The sequence below is a fragment of the Anopheles coluzzii genome, chromosome 2 (genome assembly GCF_943734685.1).
Source record: "Anopheles coluzzii chromosome 2, AcolN3, whole genome shotgun sequence".
In the NCBI taxonomy this organism is placed as follows: domain Eukaryota; kingdom Metazoa; phylum Arthropoda; class Insecta; order Diptera; family Culicidae; genus Anopheles; species Anopheles coluzzii.
In genome coordinates this window covers 105,646,445-105,670,379 of record NC_064670.1, presented here as the reverse complement: position 1 = coordinate 105,670,379, position 23,935 = coordinate 105,646,445, and the positions used below count along the sequence as shown (strand labels likewise).

General features: G+C 46.0%; 2 protein-coding genes across 3 annotated transcripts in view; one reads left to right on the top strand and one right to left on the bottom strand.

The window, feature by feature from the left end:
• LOC120953649 (HIV Tat-specific factor 1 homolog) overlaps nt 1-23,935 on the bottom strand; it is a 55,569-nt gene that overhangs the window by 498 nt on the left and 31,136 nt on the right. Inside the window, exons 3-4 of the mRNA XM_040373782.2 lie at nt 2,139-2,305; nt 34-357 (exon numbers count right to left, since the gene is read on the bottom strand). Of these exons, the coding sequence (XP_040229716.2) occupies nt 34-357; nt 2,139-2,305 (491 nt within the window). The remainder of the gene's footprint in view (nt 1-33; nt 358-2,138; nt 2,306-23,935) is intronic.
• The window catches only part of LOC120953650 (uncharacterized), a 91,212-nt gene that overhangs the window by 49,129 nt on the left and 18,148 nt on the right, over nt 1-23,935 (top strand). For both annotated transcript variants that reach the window (XM_040373785.2, XM_040373784.2), the window contains exon 3: nt 10,550-10,595. The gene's annotated coding sequence lies outside the window, so the exon portion shown is untranslated. The remainder of the gene's footprint in view (nt 1-10,549; nt 10,596-23,935) is intronic.

Here is a 23,935-nt window from a genome sequence, read left to right as displayed (position 1 = left end):
GTCCACAATTTCACTCGCCCGAACGTGACTTACCGGTACTTTGTCCGCCCGTCCCAGATCGCTGCCGTCAGCTTTCGCTGCCCAAAGAAGCGCCCATTCATCAGCTGCACCACCAGGTCCGCTTCCTCCGGGTCGCCCATCGTCACCTGGGCCACCCCTTCCGGGTGCCGGTCGTACAGCAGCACGCGGCGCACGGTGCCACACTTGCCGCACTCTTCGCGCAGATCGTTCTGGTACTCGAGCAGCAGATGGACCTCGCGATCGAACAGCTCCGGCTCGAACAGGTTCTTGATGATGACGATACGCTCGTGCTTCGACCGCTCGCCGCGCATCTTTTCCGGGCGCCAGTCAAACAGCCTGTCAGACGGAAACAAAGAGGGTAAGAAGGAGCATTCGATTAGCTGTTGCTGTGGCTCCGGCTCCGTCCGTAAGTAGCCGCGCAATCGATCGGTCAACCGTAAAATCGTTCTCGCTTTTGGTGGAATCATCGCTTCCTGCTGCCTGCGGTTGAATTGTGCCTGTGCACGCACTAAAAACTCGTTAAAAGTGTAGCACACGGGACGACCTGCTTCTCGTCCGACCAGCGTGTTCCGTCGTCTTCAAGTGGCGCCTCTCAATAGGGCCCAGAGTGTTTGCTAACGCACGGCACGCAAAACCATCCCTAATCCGCTGTTTGACGGTAAACTTGCGAAACCAATTGAAAATGAACTGCGTGCGTAAAGATAGCAAGCGCCCGTGCACGTAAGACACTCTCAGCCCAGCGCAAGAGTCGAACCGGCCCGAAGTCTCAACGGGAGCACATGATCATGATCATCACACGGTGAGGATAACGACTGCCCTTGCGCCCTTGCATCGTGTGCGCCCGTCGACGGCGTGCCCTCTGTGTGTAGCGCAAGAAGCAAGCAACGGCACATCACGCGTAATGAGTCACACACTTGAAACGTGCCATTGAGAGGATAAGCGCGCCGTGCCAGTTTCACACCACACCATTGCGTGGTGTTTTCGAGCTGTCGCAAAATGGTGCTCAGAAGAGGGGGGGAGGACGGTTGAGTTTTTGCAAAGCAGGAATAAATTAACGTTTCGCGGCTACTTTCTCGATGGAGGCGCCAGGAGCGGAACAATTTATACATAAAAAAAAAAAAAACAACTCCAAATAGAAAATCCCGCTGGAATAACAACGTCTTCTCTTACTTAAAGTCATTCGTCGTGATTCATCACGCGAAGAAGTGCATACCGAAAGGAAAACATACACACTAACAGAAGGAAGATTAACAAAGGCAGCTAGCGAAATCGTGAAGTTGTTTGTATTGTTTCGAAAGCAATGTTAATTTATTGCACATACTCAGCATTAAGCGCGTGCGGCACGTACGGGCAATAAAAGTGCTAAATTAAATACCTGTCTCTCTTCTGTTTGTCTTGTTCGCAGCTAAACCAGGCACGATGAGAGGAGCACATGCTCTTACTCATACCGTTATTGGTCGCGTTACAACCAGCGGCAAGCGTAGTACTTGGTAAAACCCCACATCTTTTGCTGGCGACATGTGTAGTGTGCGTAATTTTCTCGTTGTTTCTTAATAACACGCTAATGTTTATTGGGTCGTATTTTGATGTCGAAATACGCGCTTATAGATAGGGTGTAAGCCGATCTACGGATGGCTGTCTCTTCCCTGTCAATAACCGTTTATTTTAAGAGATCAAAATTAAGCACACCTTTCTCGGGCCATGAAGACATCATACCCATTATAGCCAACAAACACTTTTATCTCAACAAAGCGTCCTTCACAGCGCGAGAGCCAACATTAGCGCTGCCTTATTTGCTAACGAGCAACCGCCACCAATCGCGGGTTTAAAACTGAAACTAACTTTCGCTTGCGTTCCACTAACTATCAAAGCGAAACACCGCAACAATTAGCATCCGAGTGCGTCCAATGCCGGCATGAATTCGCCTCTGATCAATCCCCTACGTCTGCTCCGACCGTCTACGCCGGGTGTGCTAAATGAGAATGATCATAATTTATGCTAAACGCTGCCGGTCAGTCAGGCAGAAGCGAAAACTGCCCAACAAGCGTTTTGCTACGCCACGTAAGAAAAAAAGCAAGGAAGAAACAACCTTCTTACAGGGGAGGGGCAATACTTACGATTCCTGCATCTTCTTCAGCCGCTCCTTCTCCTTTTTGCGCATTTTTGGCTTGAGCGTTGGGTTGTATTCGCCCCGCATCTGGAACTCGGCCCGCTGCACTTTGATCTTGTGGCCGCGCACATCGTAGTTGTCGAGAATTTTCAGCGCCAAATCGACGGACTCGATCTGAAAGTGAGTGGAAGAACGAGAAAACAGGAAGTGAATAACTATTTCCAGCTGGGGTTTCACGTAAATCTAAAGCCAGTACACTGTGAACAGCATACGAAAAGTTTACAAATTGGTTGGTAAAATTAAACAAACCGTTAGCACTACAGCTCCCCGCACAGTGAAGCTGGCTTTAAACAAACGCCCTCATAATCAACCGTACGGCAAACGCTTTTCGCTTTTGGCAGTGTCAATACCGGGTCGACCGCGGTACGAGCGGTCCACTTTCCAACTATCAAGCCCTTAAGTGCCATCAAGTACGCACACGAGAGCGTTTCAATCTGAGCAAACACGGGGAAGAGGAACTCCAGCGTGATCGCGGTCGCGTGTCCACCAGTAGCCACCATCACCGTTGCGAGCTGCATCAAAGGTGCTAAATGCAGCGCAAATATTGATACTTTCATTCGGCACCGGCCACGTGACACACACGCATGCCGAACGGTGGGACTTGCGTTTTGCGCAAACACACTCCCCGCTCGCGCTCTTTACTTCAGCGCAACGGCAGCATAAAAACGCTGACAATCGAAGAAGATGAGAGGGGGATGAGGCCCTCATCGAGCGGGATCGATATTATTTGTCCAGTGCACTCGGGGTGCTCAATTTGCTGATGACGTTTTCGTTTCACTGCTGTCGCTGCTGCTATTATTGTTATTATTATTATTATTACTACAGAGCTGTTTGCTGTACCTTCGGGAAGTTCGGGAGGGAAAGGAGTTAAAGACTCGCTTCCACGGTTACGTATATGCGTCCTCGTGGTGGTGATGCTGTCAGGGGGCAAAGGGAAAGGAAAACATAGCCAGTGGAGTGCATTTCGGAATGAAATCAATTTGTTACACACGACTCGCTTTAGTGCAGCGGGTAAATAATGGGTCACCGAGGACTATTAGGAGCACAATTTACGCCGAACAGTAAAGCCTCGGTACTCGATCAATAGCCCAATTGGAAGTGTGTGGAGCTGAAGACTTCCCAGTCACAGTCTGGTACTTGTAAAATGATTTAAAATATAAATCTAAATTTTTTTTTTTAAATATAATTGATAATTAACTGCCCGTAGTAGAGAAATGTAGCTATTCGAACACATTTTGGAATTACATTCGACGCAATTCGACAACACATTGTATAAAGCGGTCCTTTAATTTAACTCTGCGAAAGGGATGTCTCGATTACATCCATCATTTTATGATACTTTTCATTTTAATGTGTACACTAATGTGTAGACAACTTATATCCTAAACTGTGACATGGAGAAGCGAGTATTTTTTAGAATACAAGATAGTCAATTTTGATCCAGAGTCATTTCAAGATAGTTGTGTGATATTTCCTAAGAATTGAGACAGCAATCAAGGACCAAAACCAAAGTCAGAATCCAAACCAGAACAAAACTAGGACCGTTTAAACAACTTATATCTATTAGCCGGTACATTAACCGGGACCCAAACAGAGATCATGTCCCTGGGACAAGAACAGAAGGTTCTTTCATTGGAGTTCAGAATAAAACGTCGATAGAGTTAGAGATATATGTCATAACTCACATCCAAAAATGGGTAAAAATTAATACTAAATAGTAGTATAAATTAAACCTGTGGATGAGTCCTATAGTAAGAACAAAGAGGCAGATATCTAAAAAGAGAATATTACTTGGGAAAAATCTCTTAATGGAAGCCTCAGTAACTACATCCACTTCTGATATGATATCTTAACAAAAATGCTCCAAATCTTTTATATAGTATCGGAAATAGTACCTGAGTTCTTCGTTTGGAAAAAAACTTTTAAAGAGAATTGAGAAAAAAAACTATTATTAGTTATTTCCACCGGCGAATCTTCATCAGAATTACATGTCCGAATTGAGCTTGAGCAGACCCAACAAATTCGTAACACAATTACGCATTTTTTAACAAGTTTTTTTCGCTTTGATGTGTTCTCCCCCGAATCCCAGAGCACGAAGATGACATCGTGCAGCATATTTTTATGATGATTTGATTGCAATTAAACACAAAATCCGATTCGAAAAAAGGGGAAGCGAGATAATGAACTTGCGCATAAAATTTCACACCTTCCTGGCATGATGAGCGAGAGGATGTGGACGGCCATCCGTTCCGTAATCTGACCTAATTTCTCGCTTCATTCGATCCATTCTACAGGCAACAGACATTAAAAAAAACCCCCCCGTCACAACTCAATCGCGGGAAACTATATCCTGACCTACGGTTGAACACGTCTGTGTGAGGAAATTGAAAATGAAAAAACACACAGAAAAAAACAACTCTAGCTTCCGGACCACGGTTCCTCCCGCACGAATGCGTCGTGAACCACCGCGAGACGATGCCCCTGCCAAGACTAAACAAAAACCGTTTCGATGCGACCACCAACCACCAACTCGACGATTAGTCCGGGTGTGTGTGTGTGTGTATTGGATGTCAGCTACGTGCTGGGACCACCGGTGATTTTAATAGCAATTTGGCTCCGGTTCAAGTTTGGCATTTTGGTTTGGCGTGTGCGTGGCACACCCTCCCCCCATCTTCACCATCACCAGCAGCGTATCGTGTTTCAAAACCACACGGTATTCAAAAAATCAAATCAAACCCAAACTCACTGGTCTGTCGGTTACAATAACAAAACCTCAGGCTCTCGGGTTCGACATGACCGAGCGCGGCGATCAATTTCAAGTGTGAGCAAGGTGTAAAGTGTGTTCGGTTCACTAATCGGACTATGACCGCACCTTACTTAGCACGGCGAAAAGGGGAGGAGGCTCATACAAAAAACAACAAAACTGTCGACCGTGGCACGACCATGGTGGGCCGGTTGAGCGGCGAAAATGTCGGGCTGGCAACATCTTCAAACGAGCCGGTTTTTGGCTGCATTTTGTAAGCGTTTTGTATGCAGCCTCTGGCACGCCTTATCGCAAAGAAAAACACGAAACGAAACAGTAGCGAGGTCCTGTTGGAGGTGAAAGAAATTAACATGTTTCAAATTTTTGATATAAATTAAACTCTCAATTGCACTAGAAACCCCGGTTGGACGAATGCCAGCTGGGCAGCAGCGTTCTCGGCGGCTCACGGCATAATGCTGCGCGAATGTGTGTGTGCTATTAACATCGCATTTGTTCTAATTATCTACCCAAAAATCCACCCCACACAGCAGTCAAGATGGTCAGTCTGTTTGGCATCTTACTGGCAGCAACAAGAACATCACCATCAGACCCTATTTGCCCTGCTTGCTGAAAACTGCTAGCGCTCTAAGTGACAAGTGACAAGATACTTGGACACCCCCCCGGTCGGTCTTGGCCCCACCGTTTACGAATTGATCATATTTAAATGCTATAAATCCTTCAATTAATCAATGGGTCAAACCCGACAGCGGCCGGCTACTGTAAAGATGTTACCCACAAACGGCTACTGTCCTCGGGGCAGCACACAGACTCTCTAAACAAGTCCGTTGACGATGAGAGCATAATTTTAGCTGCGGTCCCAGTCAGCAACCCGAAAACTTCAAGGTTTACGCAGTGATCGGTTCACTTGGTTCTGCTTTTTTTCTTTCTTCTTGGAACGCACGATGACTCTTGAGAAAATGAACGTGCAGCAGCAACAGCAGAAGCAGTAAAGGGTAGAAGAGAAGCGTTCAAACGCAACGGTTTCTTTGCGGCCACCACCTCCAGCCGCACAATCGAAAAGTCAAACGCACGTTTTGATTGATCGTGTCAAATCATATGATATGATTGGCCTTCGGCATTTTTTTCGGCGCTCTGAGTTTGGGGACGGTGGTTTTGGACACTGTCCGGTCGGGGGACTGCATGCTGGTCATGGTCGATGGAAATGGAAATCTATCCCTCCTGCCATTGATATTCCCTTTTTCGGACCAGAGAAGTTGGTATTTAGGGGACAACGAGCGATCCGTCACTAATTTTGTGCTGAGGTTTCATCAGGTGCGTTAAGTGCCGGGTGGTTAAGGAAGGAGGCGGAGGGAGAGGGGGAGCAGAGGCCTTTCTAAAATTCGAGCTCCAAATTATCGAACGCATCGAGAGGCGCTTCGTGGATGACGAAAAGAAAGGTTAAAACAAGCAAGTCATCGAGTAATGGATGGCACGTCATCTTCTTTTGGCTTACGTTCAAGTTTGAGAAAGCAATTTAGCTCTGGGAAAGAACACAGAAAATAATGTTCTTCTCAACAAAAAAAGAAAGCAAAACATATAAGAAAACAAAAACAAAATGAAATAATATAGAAAAAAAGAAACAAAAGAAGTAAACAAGAACACGTGGCAAGCAAGAAAGCAACAACAAAAGAAAAAAACTAATAAAAGAAAAGATACAAAAAGACAAAAAAGGTACAAAAAAACACATGAAAATGAACAAAAAAAGCCCACCATCACGCACGCAAGTCATCAACGGTCGCCGAGGAGACATACATGAAAAGACGCACAACACACTCATGAACACATTAATCAAAACACTCTCAAGGCTCACTTTCTTCTACCCACTGACTACTCTCCGAGGGAGTGAGAGTGCAGAAGAAAGCAGTCAATAAAATTGAAAGCCTGTCCGTGGTGGTACGGGACCACCTTCACCCAAACCTTCCCCCGGTTTGCACACCAACCTGCACCTACTGCACCCGTGTTACACGCGGAAGCTATGTTTAGCGTTCCAGGCACGGGAATATCCAGAGCACTCATTAAAGACTACCTTTCATCGCACATCGCGCGGCCTCTGCACAATCAAGCAATCATGCAAATCATCATCAGCGCACCCCCAGGTCCCTGGAGGGGTCCTGGGAACAGCACCGCCACCGCCCGCCACAGTCCTTTTCGTGCGTATTATTCGCGTATGCGCATTGAAAATTATTGTAATCAACAAACGGTTGGAAAAGCGCCTCTCCATCGTGTGTGCGTGCGAGGTGTGTTGTGCCGGGAGGAAGAGTAAAAATGGGAGGATGGGACTGTGGGGACATTTCCCACTTCCCAGAGCTCGATCGATAAGAACACAGCGCCCAGCGATAGTGCGCAGCCAAGCCGTGAACATTGGCCACAAGCGACGCGCAGTGCCGGTGGTCTTCGTACCACACATCGTGTCATCGCGGTCATTTCGGAATGGCACACAACAGGCACACGAAACTCACCTGAAGGTGATCGAATTTTATTGCCATCCGCCTCCCGGTTAAGCGCTTTCAGCGGTCAACGCAGACCATGGAATTTATGCTGAAACTCGAAACACGTGGTATGGGACGCAAAATATGGTATTGAAATTTAATTATCGACACTTTACCGTAATGACCATCAGCAGCCGTTTGGGGGGACGTTTCCCATCAATTATTGCCCCGAGAGAGGAAACATCGGGCCAGTCACAAATGACAGACTGGAAATGTAACCACACACGTGGCAATGGGACAAAGAGAGAGAGAGAGGATGATATTTTGCGATGTTTCCGCACAGGTGAACATAGCAGGCCGGACGATTGACGTGGGACATGGGAGATAAACAAACATCAGCTGCCACAGGCAATCGAAGCAGGCTGTGTCCTTTCCTGCACTAATAGCGGAAGAAAATCGCTCTCAAATTTTGTCCCAATTTCTGCAGACGACACGTTGAAGTTAGATTAGTTAAGTAAATATTCCCTGGTTCGTCACACGAACTTTTACCATCGCTCTATTATTAGTTGGTGTATGTGTGCGTATTTTCTCTGCAAATCTCCCACCCCGGTGGCACTGTGAAATGTGAGTAAAATAACAATTTTTATCATCCAACCACTCTGAGCCATTGTACACGTGTGTGTGTGTGTGTTTGTGGTTCATGTCCGCTATTTCCAGACACTTTTTTCCTACTTTCTTCACTTCCGGACGGAGCATACAGCGCGGATAAAAACTTTACATGCCGTCATACCGTCGCCTGAAACCCCCGAGGGATACATATGGTAATGTGGGTGTGTATGTGTGTTGCGCGGGCAGCGAATCTGCCGCTGGAGGAATTGCGCTTTCGGTGAATGTTTCGTTTCACAAACAAACACAAAAAATGGAGCTAAAAATCCCCCCCGCCAAAATGTGGGTTAGGAAAATATTGCTTTAAAAAATTCTATTCTATGCGCTACCACAGTGTTGTTCACTCGTGCTCGTGCTTTCTGCTGCTGTTGCTCCCTGAGGGAACGCAGAAATGATCAGCGTACACAATATCAAGGCTCAGTCAATTGGAAAGGAACGCCTATATGACTTGAGGTGGAGTCTGTTGAGGGGAGTAGTTTGTATGAAGTAAGAGGAAAATCTACCCGTAGCGCAGCCTCCAACTTCCTGTTCCCCAATTCCCTTGACGGAACACGATCAGGAGGAAACTGGGGCTAAATTAACTGTTGAGAAAAGAGATCAAACAGTGGCTTTGAGAATAATGATCCAACATTTTAGTTGTCATTTTATTTTTTAGCAGATTCAATTGGAGTACATATTAGACAGTGCAATCCATCATTGCTTTGCTATCATGCTATCATTTAGTAGAAGCCATCGCAAACCATCCACCTACACGGGATGTTATGCGCGGTATAAATAACTTACAAAGAATTTTATTTATTTTTCACAACAACAAAATCCTTCTGATGGATGAATAAATGAGAAGAAACGGAAATAATTATGCATTCGATTCGCGGGAATAATTATGGAACGAAAACAATAGCCTTAACTGCGATGCCTCAACATTCAAATAACCTGTAAATACGACGCTTCTGTGAATATATGCGATCATGTTTTATTCGATTTCAATTTCCCCGCTCATGGGAATACAATTTTTTAGATCCCATCCGCATAAAATTGTTGCACAGCAAAAAAATTGGTTCATTATTATGAAAAAATATCGTGATTCGCCCGAATCGTTCTAATGCTCATCTCGAATCCATTAGCCGGATAGCTAGCGCTAACCATCTTAGACCACTGTTTATCCAACGAGCACGTCTGTTGTTGCAACACGAACGCAAACACGAGTAAAAGTAACACGCGCTTTCGGCAGGCCAAACGGCCGTCAAGCGGCTGAAATTTGTCAAAACACAAACAACCGTACGGACAACAAACGAAAATATCCGTTATAAATCATAAATCATCTCCACTGGGTGTGAGGAATGTGCTACACGGAGCACCTGGCCATAGCGAAAATCAAACCCAACAACTCAGGTGGAAATTATTTAGCTTAGCTCACACACATCCAAGCCATTCCACGATATTCCAGTTTCGGGATGAGATAAACGACACACACACCCGGCAGAGAGGGCGATACCGGATCGATCGGTATAGGTAAAAGGCACCGGGATACGGGTACGAGCTCAGTTAATTATGATTTATCGTCCCACCAACCACGGACTCCCCAAAAAAAGGGGGAACGCAGAAGAACTGGTGTGCGTTTTGAAATGATTTAAACTCCTATTCATACTGCAAATGCTGTTCCCAATGCGTGTGCAAGCACATATAAATGCATACAAATGCATCCCCCGTGAAATGTAAATTAAAGCGCACTTGCCGCGGCCTTCAGTCCAGTGTAGAGAGAGGGCGTGCGAGATAAGCCACACAATAAAATAGTAATAAACGGCCAAAAGATAACTATTTTGTAGCATCAGCCAGGAGCGAACGGAAAGGGAAAATGTGCACTGGCAGGTCCCATAATCGTACATTAAGCTCCAGTGCTCCGTGGGCTGGTGGTAATCTCCGGCTGCTTTATCTGGGGGTGGGTTAGCAAATTTACAGCAAATAGTCGCGCAACAGAGACGGCAACTATAAAAATATGGTCGAGATATTACTGCGACCTGCGGCAACGGCAACTGCAGAGATGTGGCGGCGGGAAATATTAATAGCCAAATGCACTCGTTTCCCCCTTTTGGTCTGTTCTACTTCTGCTTTATTCCGCTGCAAGTGTGGAGAGACCACGACGATGACGACCCCGACAAGGGGCAGTGTGGTCGGAGGATCATATCGCGCCTCATTACGGCCAAATGCATACCTAATGAGCCGTGACACGATTAGCGACCGTGCGCCCGTTCTCCTCTTCCTGGGATGCGTGCGAGTTCATTCCAACACTTGGAGAAGGGAATTCCAAGCTTGCATGAGCAGCTTTTATTCTTAATTTGATTGTGCAAAACTCTGGTTCTTTTTTTAATTTAACTAGCTTTAAGATCTTTTATCCTTAATGGTTTTCATTCAATGAAGATCCATAAAATGTTAATCACACTTTTTCTCTTCCCATTGCAGGCTTATCGTTTACGGTGTATCAGCCTGTTTTGAAGTCTATAACCAGGTAAGCAAAAGAGCGGCAAATAAAAAGCGCCAAACCGGAAACATTAAACACCTTTTCCTCCCTCCATCTCGCCAAAAACACATAACGCACCGATCGGAAATTAATTCCGACTGCCGCAAAACGTGCACTACCCAGGTTGCTGGTGCTTGTTTTCTGCCCTTCCCTTGCCCTTGATTACCAATAAATAGAGGCTTTCCAGACGACGGAGTGTGGGGTGTCGTTTTTTTGATTATGAAATAATTAAAAGCAACGAAGCACGAGTGCGCCGTGCAGGAAGATAATTAAACATTTAATACCATCACTGGCACAGGCTTCTCTCAGCTAGGTGGCTGTTTAACTTCATTTTTGTTCCATTTTTTTTTCCTCCACTGTTCAAAAAGTGCAATTCAGTGCAGCGCTCTAGCAGCATTTACGCTTTGAAGGTTATTTAAATTCAATTTTATCATCCTCTCGGTTTTTTTGCGGATTTTTACATTCGCCACAGCTTCAGTGCGGCTCGTTTCGTTCTGGGCTTTTTGGTGTTTATGCTGGCCAGGCTCAACTGTATCTCCAGGGTAGCACACGGAGGGGTGACAAAGTGGCAATAAAAATGGCGACCAAATCCCTGATAATAATCACCATTTCATATTCCATACACACCAGGCAATTCACCGTGCAAAGTCTCGCTTTCATTCGCTGTTTGACACTGTTTGAGCGCTTCTCCATTGGGGGGCGGCCCATCCCATCTGACTTGTTTTTTACTGATGTGCTTGATGTGCTATTTTGGATGCTGCGAGAAAAGGTGCAAAAAATGGACCATAAAAAGCACCAACAAAAATGTTGCGCGAATCATTTCTGGTTGAAGTTTTATCCATGGAAGTAACACTCTTGCGAGAAGAAGCGCTCCCTTGTTGCAGCATTCAGCAATGGAGGGAACAAAACGGATGCTAATCCTACCCAGGGACGGAGAGGAAAGGCATGGTGTGTAAAAGAATGTAAAAAATGTGGCCCCCGTGTGCGAATGCGAATCGACATTTTAACGATTTGCGTGCGCGATGATGGCGTGTTTATAAATTTAAGGATTTAGATTTAGATATCAACAGCTGGGATGTGTTGCGGCGGTGCCGCTATCAGAAACCAGAACCAAATTTGCCATTTTTGGAACGTGATTTTGCAGTAGCGCACGCACGGCTTTATATGATGGCCACTGCTTTTGGAGGTGATTACTGCTGAAACTGTGGTGTGGTGCTTTTTGGAATAGAAAACCCATTCAGCAGCACAATGGAATGGATAACCGCTGCAGGGCTGGACTGCTGCACGGAAACATAACATTAGCCTCTGTATTTCGGTCTCATCTTTGTTCAGCCTTGTACAATGGTTTGTTAGGACACTGCGTTGAAGGATAAGGGACTGTAACAAGTAAGATACTTGGGAATGGGAGTAAACTATAGACTCTTCACCCAGTTATTAACCGTTGATCGTTTGTCATCAGCCAGTAGGGTAGAGTGTGTTGCTCCATTTCTTTCATTGCATCTAAGAGCAAAAGGGCAATTTTGTTCCCATTTTTCTAGCCCTTCTTTTGACCTTGCTCACTATAGGTCACTCGATGTGTGTTTTCCACTCCCACACAAACGGAGGAAAAGGCAATCTAAAGCGGATCAAAGCGAAAAGCAAAGCGATAACAAATATTGCAAAAAACGATGCCACTTCGCTTTTCCTTCCATTGCACACACCAGAGCAGCGTTGCTGCTACAGTATGGGGTGGTTTGGTTTCCCGGAGCGCAACCCGGCTACGGATGATCGATCGGATAATGATTAGGTTGCATTTGAAAAGGGCAAGGGCGTTTGTTGCAGATGGAACGGAGCAAAAAGGAAGCTCTCGTTTGCACTGCCGTACTGCGTCCTTGAGTCGCAAGTCGCAAAATGCACACGGCAGTAGCGCTGCAACGGCAACAATGATGATGATGTTACTGCTTGGCTGGTGAACAATTTATGCGACGAGCTCTAATGTCTAGCTACTGCACTGTTGCACCACTTGAAGAGAAGCTATATTTTTCAAAACGATGAAAGACAAATTGGCTTGTTTTGCAGACGGTAGGTGTAACCTTTCCGGAGACAGCTACTGGCCGACGGTTTAGCATTACAATCCTTTAGGAGGAGATAAATAAAAATGCAAGCATCTCCGGGGTAAGCACGCCGTTTCCTCTTGCCGTTTTGTTGGGAGTGAAAATGGAAAAAAACAAGCTAAAATAGCTTGAGGGTCAGGACAAAGCAATTGTATCAGAATGAGGTGGACTGTAGGTTGTATAACTTAATTACGCTACTTCGTTGCTTGCCTCTGCATTTCTACAATATTTTTTTGCAGTTTTGCTGATGTTGTATGAAGTAATATGAAGTTTAAAACGGCATTCAAAGTGGCCACCTTTTTAACAAATTACAATGTTTATTCGATACTTGGCTGATGTATAATGTTATCTCCAACGTAACCCCCCTAGGTCTCTTAACTACTCTCTTAACTATTCTATTCAGACACCTACCAACATTGAGCATCTGAGACGGTCGTATCGAGTCAAATTTGTAAGCAAACTATCGCTATAAAACCCACCAAAGCTGTTGATCGTTTGCATACGATACACATTAAACTAGCCCACCTTTTGGGAATTGAAAGATGTAGTTTTGGGGGGGTGGAAAGATGTATCAATGTATCGACCACCGGCTACGATCGAGTTGAGCTGTTGTTGCTGTACGATCATTGCCTGCATCCTGTACTGCATACAGATGTGGTGCATACAAATCAACCACACCAAAGCACTCACATATTGGCTGGCTGGCGCCGTTTCGGGAATTGAATGCGAGATCATCGCAAATTTATCGCTCATACCAAACGCCTCCTCAACATTCCCCAGTTATTCGATCGTTCGTTTCCCACAGTGCTTTCGTTCGGGGCCGGATACTGCCTCACATGAGATGACGCTGTGGTTGCTGGCATACCCCAACCCTCGAAAACCCTAAATTCATTCATTTGAATCATTTTTCACGCCCGCTGCTGGTGTCTGTGCAAATGCACTTATGCAGCGCGAGTGATGCAATAATGCACCACAACCACGCACTCAGCCACTGTCTGTCTGTCTGTCGGTCCCAGCTGTGTGTGTGTCGTGAGTCTTCCCACGCCCAGAACTCCCACACACGCTGCACGGCGGCCTAGGGGGGGAAACCGCACGAATACTAAATAAAGCAGCACACACACGGTTCACCCCGCCGATGCGCTAATTCATTTTGGCAGCCGCTGAAAACTGTTTGGCAGTTACGCCCGCAACGAAACAGAACGCGGAGCACCGGAGAAACCCTGTTTGATTTTGATGGCCTGGTGGTGTGTTGGCCGACCACGATGTGGCCGGGCAGAAGGTGTTGGACAGTGAATTATGTCACACTTTGCAATGTGCCGCCCGTCCCAAGGTTTTACTTCAAGCCGCCCGATGTCACACACCGCAAGTTCCGGCCGGCTTCGGAACCGTCCATTATGACAGGCAAGGGAAGTTGTCGACAAAAAGGTGTGCATCGCAAGTGGGTGGAATTCCCCACAAAGTCAATGTGGCAAAAAAACAGTAGAAACAAAACCCGAAATCAAGTTTTATCACTATTCCCAACTTTGAAGTTCAAATGACACTGTATGAAGGAGAACCTGTTTGTGGTCGTAAATTCCTCATCATCTTCAACTTTGTGATTAAACACGATCACGAGCTGATATTGATTAATAAAATTATTCTTTTTACACCGAATAAAGGACCTGAAATTGCAACCCAATACAATCCGGGGTCATAAAAGAACGAATCTCATTTAAAGATACACACAACCAATCAAACAACCATTAAAAGGTAGCTTTCACCGTCATAACAGCTCGAGAAGTCCTTTTAACCCTTCCATTTTACAGCATTCGAATCGATATTGCATTTCAGCGACAAGGGTACATTCTGGTCCATCTTGCCACCTTAGTTTATGCTTTCCAAATTAAATGCGACCTTGTACTTAACGTAACGATGCTGTCATTTCGGCTTTTTTATCTCTTTCTGTTGGGATAAAAATGATGACCCCCAAGTCCCGTCGCAAGATCAACTCCGTCCGACACCGCCGGAAGGCACTTATCATACCACACCGTAAGCGCAGCGTGATTGTCATCATTTTTTTGACAGAGCACACTAAACGGCACATAACATAAATATCAGATGCGCCTATTAAACGTTTATCGAAAGGCCAAACGCGCGCGCCCGCGCTGATGTCATCCTTTGCCGGCCGTGGTGCCAAAAAGGGCAACTCTATATTAGCTAACCATGAAACATGAACAAGTGCATCGTTGAAATAGCAAAAAAAACACTGCTGTACCGTGGTAATTTGCGAGAATTTTCAATTTCAGTTCCCATCTTTGCGCATCTTTGCGCCACCTTTTTAAAAACCAACGGGGTGCATCTGACTCATCGCACCAAGGAGCAGTAGTGTGTTGCATATTAATGCCCAATAAAAAATCCATATCTCATACCGGCGGACGGACGGCGGGTGCCATTTAAATATATTTGTTACCCTGCCCAATGGTGCTAATGAGTGTTTGGTCAGCATTTGGCAAGTGTGACAGACACGCTGTACGGTACACTTGCATGCATGCACAACACACGGGCATTTTTCATTGATCTTTTTTTATGTTTATTTGTGTACCAAAGTGTCGTTTATGTTTACTTTAACCAGTGCAGTTCAGTGTTGTGGTACCGTATACGAGGCACACGGGAGCCGTGCTGGGTGTGTTTACAGAGATGCAGGTTAATTACTCACTCACTCACGAAAGTAAACACACCTGATGGGTATAATGAATATTACTGTAAAGTGCGGGTTGCAAACCACAGGCATCAATTAGTGCCCGGATAAGGAAGGCAGGTGCTTTATGGGAAATATTTGATTGTTTTTATTATTACGTGAGCAATAAAAGAGTTAACGATGCACAAAAATGCAAATTGAAAGTATTTTTATTTATTTTAGAAGAGTTTTTCAACAAAAGCTTTCTAAATAGACATCTATTACAATAAATAGGCAAACATCTATGGAGGAACGAAGAGAAATAGGAATAAAAATTCAAATTGGATTCAGATTCTTGACTGAAAGAAGTGAAATTCATGAATGTGGGTGATGACAAAGTAAAAAGATTCTACTACCTTAAAAACTCATAGATCTTTGTAAGACCAGTATATCAGAGATATCAGTAAAAGTATATCAGAGAATGATGAATCTTATGGATCTAAATCAAAATATCATATTCGTGACTCAAGCCATTTTATCTTCTTGAATGAGAGGATACTTCAAAATATTCTCCAAATATTTATAAAAAATATTTTCATCATACTAAGATATTAAAGAAATCCTGGTTTTTAACCAACAGTCTTAAAAGTTCACAATAATTCTTATATAAAAAGTGATGGAAGTTCGCAAGAATGCAAAAGCAAAGTGTTGTTAATTCTACGAAATACAAGCATTGTTTGTCACAAAAAGTCATCCAATAATTTGCATACAGCTTTCCTATTAGTTATTGATGAATATACAGCGAATACCTGTGTCACTCGTTTCCACAGGATTAGCCCCGTGATTGGGGTAAAATACTTCAGGCCTTTGCCAGTCTGCCAAACATTTGTCACAGGTTGTAGAAGCTTCCGGTGGATCTGTCTCGCACACAAAGCCTATTAAAACCACTAAACCGACAAAAGAAGCCCTTTTGTCCCTTTCTATTCACTAATAAGTGAAGGCACGAGCGCAAACGAAAGCTTCGTGCCTAACCCAACAGCCCAACCCAAAACAACTGCAAATGGTCATATTATGTGAATGGAGAAGCTTTTCAAACCAATTGCTTCCGAGCCGATTCATCCCACCAAACAGTTGCCCCTGCCTCTCTGCCTGCAAACCATTAGACCGCGATAAGAAGACACACCTTCAGTGGTACCACGAAAACCACAACCCGAAACACCGGGCTGCTGTTGGTGATGCTAGTAGTAGTAGCAAACAATCGCTGGATCGTTGGAGGATTACAGCGGCTTAAAGCACCCGACGATAACACACGAACACACACACACACCCGCAGTGGCTCCGGAAACAAATCCCATCACAGTATTCAACCACCCTCATCACCAGTGTTGTGTGTATGTGTAATCCGGGAATCTCCATTGCCCTCCGGTTTTGTCCTGTTGTTGGAGGGACAGGATAACACACATAGGCACGAACAAAGGCGCGCAATTATCGTGTACCGAGAGTAGCAACCGCGGCAAAACGCAGGGCGCACGGGACAGGAAGTCCGGAACAGGCCTAACACACCGAAACGGACGAGTCGATTGCTTCCGTGCTCCGGATGTTGGTCGGGCAACTAAACTCACTAACACGGAGAGAGCTAGACCGAGAGAAACAGAGATAGAGATTCCAATAAACTCAACCGAGTACAAACCTCGGATCGAACACTTGTACTAAAAACGGCTTCTAGGGGGGAAGTGTGCACTGTTGGTTGGTTGGATGAGGTCCTTCCTCCAACAGGAACATTCAGAGGATATTATGCCAATGCTCACGTCCATGCCCGTTGGATGTCTTTTTTGCGCTGCTAATCCAGATGGCAGATGATGAACCACTTTTTGCCAGTGGTCGCTTGACTGATGTCTAGCATCAACGAGTCTTCTGGTTTGCACGCAAAGTGGTCCAGTAAGGTAGGTGCGCGCCATACATTTCGCTGCTGCCGGTCGGTTTGTGTTCTGAAGCAAAGCATAGAAATGCGGGCAGCCGGCCATTCACGCTCAGGGGATAAAACCCTACGACCACGAGATAGACAAACGAAATGAAGAACCTACACAAAAACCCTCGCGATAGGAACGTATGTCGTCTGTTTTTTTTATCCACCGTTTGTTGCGCTGTGAACAAATACCACCAAAGCAAAGCTACCGGTTGCATCAAACGCAACAACACATTCCTCATCCAGGAGAGATCGCCTTTTTGTGAGCATTTTTTCCCTCAACTCATGGCAACCGAAAACGCAATCATGCTCCAAGCAAACACATACACACTCGGAGGCAAAACTAGGCAAATGCCGGAAGGATCGCTTATTGGAACACGTGCACTTTTCACAAGAACGAACGTTTTCCGGCATAATGAAGCGAGAACGAGAACCAAACAAAAACCAACTGGACCAGCTACTGTATGTAGGCAACTGAACCACCGGCGCTTAGACCACTCGAAAGTGGGACAGTTTTTTGTGTCCTTTCGCTCCGAACTAATACACACACACACCTATACATACGAGAACATGCTCTCTTTACGCTTGTGTTCGTCTAAAAGTAAATCCGTTTATGCAAAGCCAACGACGCGTATGTGTGGACCGAATCCGTTTCTACAAAATCCATTTTTACTGCTCTGCGACAACTTCCTATCCACACACACAGACACACATACACACATCATCATCAATCGGTCGGTATTGATCAGATTGAGGTTTTGTTAAATTGATAAAACATGCCCAAAACCGGAGATTCGGAGTTTCATAGGGTTCTCCCAGTATGTGCTTATGTGTGTGGGCACGATTTGTTTGTCACGACAAATAAATCTCCAATCTTCACAACGCCAAAACCTTCATCTCTTCTTGGAGAGTTGAGCTATTTGCTTACGGGCTCTGATGTTGATTCCGATTCCCCAAAAACCCTGAAAACAAACAGTTCAGCTGAGCTACAAAGACGAGAAGATTGGGACCGTTACCATTGTCTGGGGTTCGGTTTGATGAGGCCAAATATAAAGACAAATATTTGACCCTGTGGCTGGCCCCCGGTAGGCCAATTAGTTGCCGTGGGGAGGAATTGCCACAATCTTGAGACAATCCCCGAATGTTACGCATCCCGCAAACCAACAAACCTACATGGTATTATTTGCATTTGCGCAACAAATGATACTAATGGCAAACTAATCAACGACCGCTTGTGTTCCTTCTTCCCAGCCCCACATTTCTGTTGTGTGGTTAATTTCGAGAACTATACCACCTCGTATGATTTTTTTTTATCGACAATTAGAAATGCCTCTCTACATGTGGCATCAGCTTTCTACGCAAGGAGAAGCAACTGAAACCACCTCCATCTGCTTGGCTAGATGACCTTTCTTTCCAGTTCAGGAACTTTCCTGAAGAATCGGGGGATAGAGTAGAAATTGAATGAACTATTTTTAACCGGGCGTTGAAGTAATTAACCCTCATGTTCGGGAATGGAAGCTGGACCAGCTGGACAGCACCGAACCCCTTTTGAATCCAAGCGCCCTAGTAGTTCGTGCTAGCATGTCAATCAGGTCCCCGCATCCCGGTCCCCGGAATATCTCATTTCCTTCGATCACGCAACCACGAGATGGATGGATTCTGAGCGTTGCTTCTACCAATGCTACTGCTGCTGCTGGCGCCATCAGTTCCAACAAGGCGATGGCAAGTTCATTCACGAAAACCCGAAACTCCCCATTCCCGTCATTACTAGAAGAAAATATTGGGCAGCACACGACTTAGCCAAACAAACTTCCGTTCGAGCCCGTCGACACGAAGTTCGATCTTCAATCAAATCTGCCATTCCAACCATGCTACTGACCGCCCTCTCACCTTCTTCAGCGCTCCTACCAATTCAGGATTGAGTCATGCCGAAGATTTCACTTTCCCGGAGGCACACAGTCCACAACAAATCAATTCTTCCACGCGGCTAAGCGTAGCGCGCGCGCTCCGGAATCCGGAATCGTTGGCGGGTAATTTATTCCTTCTGCCTTTTTGTGTACGCCCCGGGTTCTCTTCTTTGGCGTCTTTTTGCGTGTAGCGACGCATTCTTTGGTACACGCTGGACACGCCTCGTATTATTAAAAAAGGCCGGTTCGTCTTCGGATGTCCGAGATGGTCCCCCTTCCGCTCTGAAAACGAAGAAGATGGAGTACGCAAAAGGGCATGAATTATGATTATTATCATAACTGCCCTTCCCCAAACTTGTTTGCTTGCGCCTCGGAGCTGTTATGTTGTCGTCTTCCGAGGCTGGAATACTGTGGCGGCAATACACACGCATCACGCAAAGGCATCACGAAATGCTTCCGATAAATCCGGAAAACGAAGCTTCCGTTCGGTCTCGTATTTCAGCCTCCGGGGGATGGATGGGACGGGGATAAAAGGACGCACATCTTCAGGCTGCTATTATTGTTCTGGTGGAAGATTATACACCAATCACCAGATATAGCTAAGCGAGAGTAACGTAGACATTCAGTTAGGAATGGGGGATGTTAATGAGGCTAATGTTTAGACAAATATCGGCCGCTACAGTCTTTATGGGCCGTACGATTTACCAATGCATCTACGCAATTGTAGAACATGGAATTATTTTCACAATTATTAGACAATAACTAGAAGCGATGAAGAATAAATCAATGCTACCGCGTCACTTGCCATTAGCGTTTCAACAATGCAACGTGGCAAAACCCAACGTGGCGTCTCCACGACTCGTAGAGAAAGACGGAGCGCTTAAATGACAATAAATAATGCCCTTTTAAATGGCACGTCCAATAGCTTGTTAAATCAAATTAAATGAGTTTTCAACGGGTCGGTTCAATCATTACCGCAGACATCGCACATCGCTCATACTGAAGCTGCTTTCTTTTTTATTCAATTCCCTGCCCGAGCGCCATCGGAAGTCAACTCAGCTACAAAGAGACACTACGGTACGGAGCGCACTGTCACCAAGAGCAAGACAGCAACCCTAACACTAACAGTACGCTAACAGGACGCCCCATGCGGTGAAAGAAAACTCCCATTTCAACCCAATAAAACTATCATAAATAAAAATTAAAGCGTAATCTGGTTTGATGATCGGTGGAGTAGTAAGTTTGTCGAACCAGAAGAAGCGGAGGGTACACAAGAAACAACGGCAAGTGAGCCACCCTCTTTGAACGGACAACAGCAGCAACAGCAGAACAAGTGAGCCACACAGTGAGTGCAACCCGTAGGAGTGTAAGATCAACCAGCGTTCCCAACATGGTCCAACTTCTTCTACGAAACTCTTTCCAAGCGTCCCCCCCAGATTCATTGACCGTGTTTGTTTATGGTCACGACCGCGCTGCTCACTCACTTCTTCCCGCTCTCCAGAGGTTCTGGAACGAGATTTTTAATGCCACCGTCGGGCGGCTGCCCCCGTATGAAGCAGACTCCGATGTAAAATAAATCTCGCCAATGACAGGATAATTAATGTAATTGCCATTTCGAGCGACATCTCATTTCTTCCGCCTGTGAATGGCGTTACACACACACACACACGCACATTGGCATTGTTACACAGTTTATCAAATTAATACCCTTTTTTCTGTTTGTTTCGGTAATTGTTTAGTTACCTCGCAATTTAATGGGCCTGCAGGCGCGCTCGATGACGCACACCCGTCGAGGTGTCCTTTTTGCACGACCGAACTGGACCGGAAGACAGACAGCCCAGGTCAGATCGGAAAGAGGGGAAAAGCAAACTATTATCAGGGCGCAACCACACCATTAATGTAGCGTGGGGCCCGCGCACGCAGACAAATTTATTTGTTCGACTATTTTATGGCCCAACCATTTCCGCGGCCCCAGAGCGAGGTCCGAAGAAAAGTCTGCGTCCGCAGTTCGATCGTCTCCCAGCAACTCTTGGGCTAGAAGAAGTATGCGCATACACACATGCTCTGTGAGACTGCTTACAATGGATTCATTCATTGCCGATGCGGGGAGCTCTGGCACACATATGCCCCGGCAACGGCAAAAGAGGGGCGCCCACACATAATCCGCCTTGTTTACACTGTGTGGCCGCTTTCGCGCTGACGGCATCACAACCCTGGCCACCGACCAAGGTGTCTTTGCGGGGTTTTTAGAAACTATTCAACATTCTGTCCTGACCACATTAGGTCAGGGAGTGTATGTGTTGTGTGTGAGTGTGGTTTGCAATCGTTTTGTTGACCGATCGAATGGGAACATTTCTTCCGACTGCAACAGCTTGCCCGCGTGTTCCGTTTTCGTCTACTTTGCATTCTTTGCAAAACCACCCCGGGTACTACGGAACTGTGTCACGCGAGCGAGCAGAAGAGTGCTGGCACAGCTGGCTAGAAGAATGGTTATCGCTAGACAGCGATCTGCACCTTAATGTCTGGGTGCAGGATTAATGAAACCTGTCCGCGAATATTAATCGAACTGAACGGGGCCAGAGCTGTGTCTGCTGACCAAACGCGAACGCCAACGCATCCATACCCGGCACGAGATTTGCCAAACAAATCGCTTATCGATTACAACACGTGCAAGATCGATAATGGTACGAAGCTGGTGTGGCAACGCCATTAGCGAACGCAATCTGTTGCTATCGGCTTGTGGTTAACGCGCGATGAATGACGTCCGACAGCGCAATCGATAAGACGGGGTGTGCACGGGGGTCGTCATGGGACGCCATTGTATTTCCCATCGTTAATCCAATCGGCACCCAAAGATAAGCATATCTTGGCTCGATAAACCTTACATTAGCAACCAGGTCCGCTGCGGTACCACATTTCAGTCTGTTCGCAGCATCGAGTCGCTTCTTAACTCCTGCTTTCTTCGCCCTTGCTCTGTTAAGAACAAAAACAACGAGTTGAAAATGAAGTCCCCATTGGCACTGGTCACCCTGCTCCTGCTGGCCGTGGTCGCCACCCTGTTCGGTACGGCCCAGGCCGCCTGCGGTCCGAACGCTCGCTGTCCGGCCGACGCCAGCAACTACCTTCTGCCGCACCCGGACTGCACGCAGTACTTCCTCTGCAACCAGGGTACGGCCTGCGAGCAAAGCTGCCCATCCGGTCAGCACTTCAACGCCTACCACCGGCGGTGTGAGGCCCCGGAAACGGCCTGCTGTGACATTTTCGTGCCCTGCAATCCGACCGCCTAAGGCCCTGCTGAACGAAACTGAAATAAAATTGTTGCCAGCAAAGAGCAAGGCGCAGTAGACGAGGTTTGTGTTTGTGTTCCCTTCAGCCATCGTCATCTCGTTACCCCAACAAAAAAAGCCCCCGAAATTTAGTCACGTCAGCTTCATCATATTCATCGCCGGCAGTGGTAAAACGATCGTCAACTGAGGGGGCCTATTGGGAGAAGAAAAAAATACTTTGTTTACTGCGTGTGGTACCCCACAAAACGAAGACATCTGATTAGCTGGAAACCGTGTCGGGGAACGGGGTTGAAAATTCTGCGACCCCAGCTAAACAAATTTAGGTTTCAGCATCGTATTTCTGTAAACAGTCGCACGAAAATTGAGTAAAAGAAGTGCACAATGTTTAACGCACACCTTCTCACTTGCACGGGATGGGGACTCCTTCTCCAAGCTTCGTTCTTGTTCGAATAATGGTGAACTTCGAATTGGAACGACTGAGCATCAGCCAACGTTCCCAATGCAGTGCGCCAAACGCACTTTCACAAGCATACTCCATATCTTGATCGAAAACTGTAAGTTGAAATCAAAGCAACCACAGCGACAGAACGCTGGAAGATGATTTAGCACATTCTGCAGAAACCCCATCAGAGATCAAGATGTCGGCAGTCGGAATCGAACTGTATTAGCTCGGCGTACGCACGTGAACGGCTAATGTGTGCGCGGTAAGGTTTGTTAAAAATAGTCCAACAAACCCGTTGCTGCTATCGGGCCTGGACCGCATCGCGGCCCATCTGGGTGTGTTTGTCTTTGAACCGATGCCGCCACCAGTTTTTTGGTGGGATGTACCATCGAGCGGGGTGATGGTGGTGGGTTTGGACGGCTTCTAAGCGATCCCAAGCGTGAACGTTTCGACGCAACGCGCACAGAAGGTGTGCGAATCGATACATGGGGGCGATTCTTTTTTTTTTTGCATAACCCGACCGCCATGGCTGCTGATGGACAGACGCACACATGTGGTGCTCACCATAAAATTGGCAGTGCGAGAAACACCCTCCCTCCATTTTTTGGACACTGGCACACAGGATATGTTTAATTGTTTATACGACCCGCCGGCCGGTGTGAGCTGGCCCCGGAATGACACAGAGTAGTGAAATAGAGTTGTAAAATAAACTATGCTCTGACAGCGGGATTTTCGATGGGGGCGATCGAACAAAGCCATAATTGGCTATTTTTATCGGACATTTCACTCCAATTCTTTTTACGTTCGATGACGGCATAGTTTTGGGAGGGTTTGTTCAAGGAATTTGATCTTCCTAGCTGTACTAATTGGTTGAAATGGGGTTTTAGTACAAACGTGTTGTACCAATTTACCAAGACGTTACTGTTGAATGGATTCCTCCAATGGTTTTCTCTTCAAATTCTGGAAAATGCTAACGA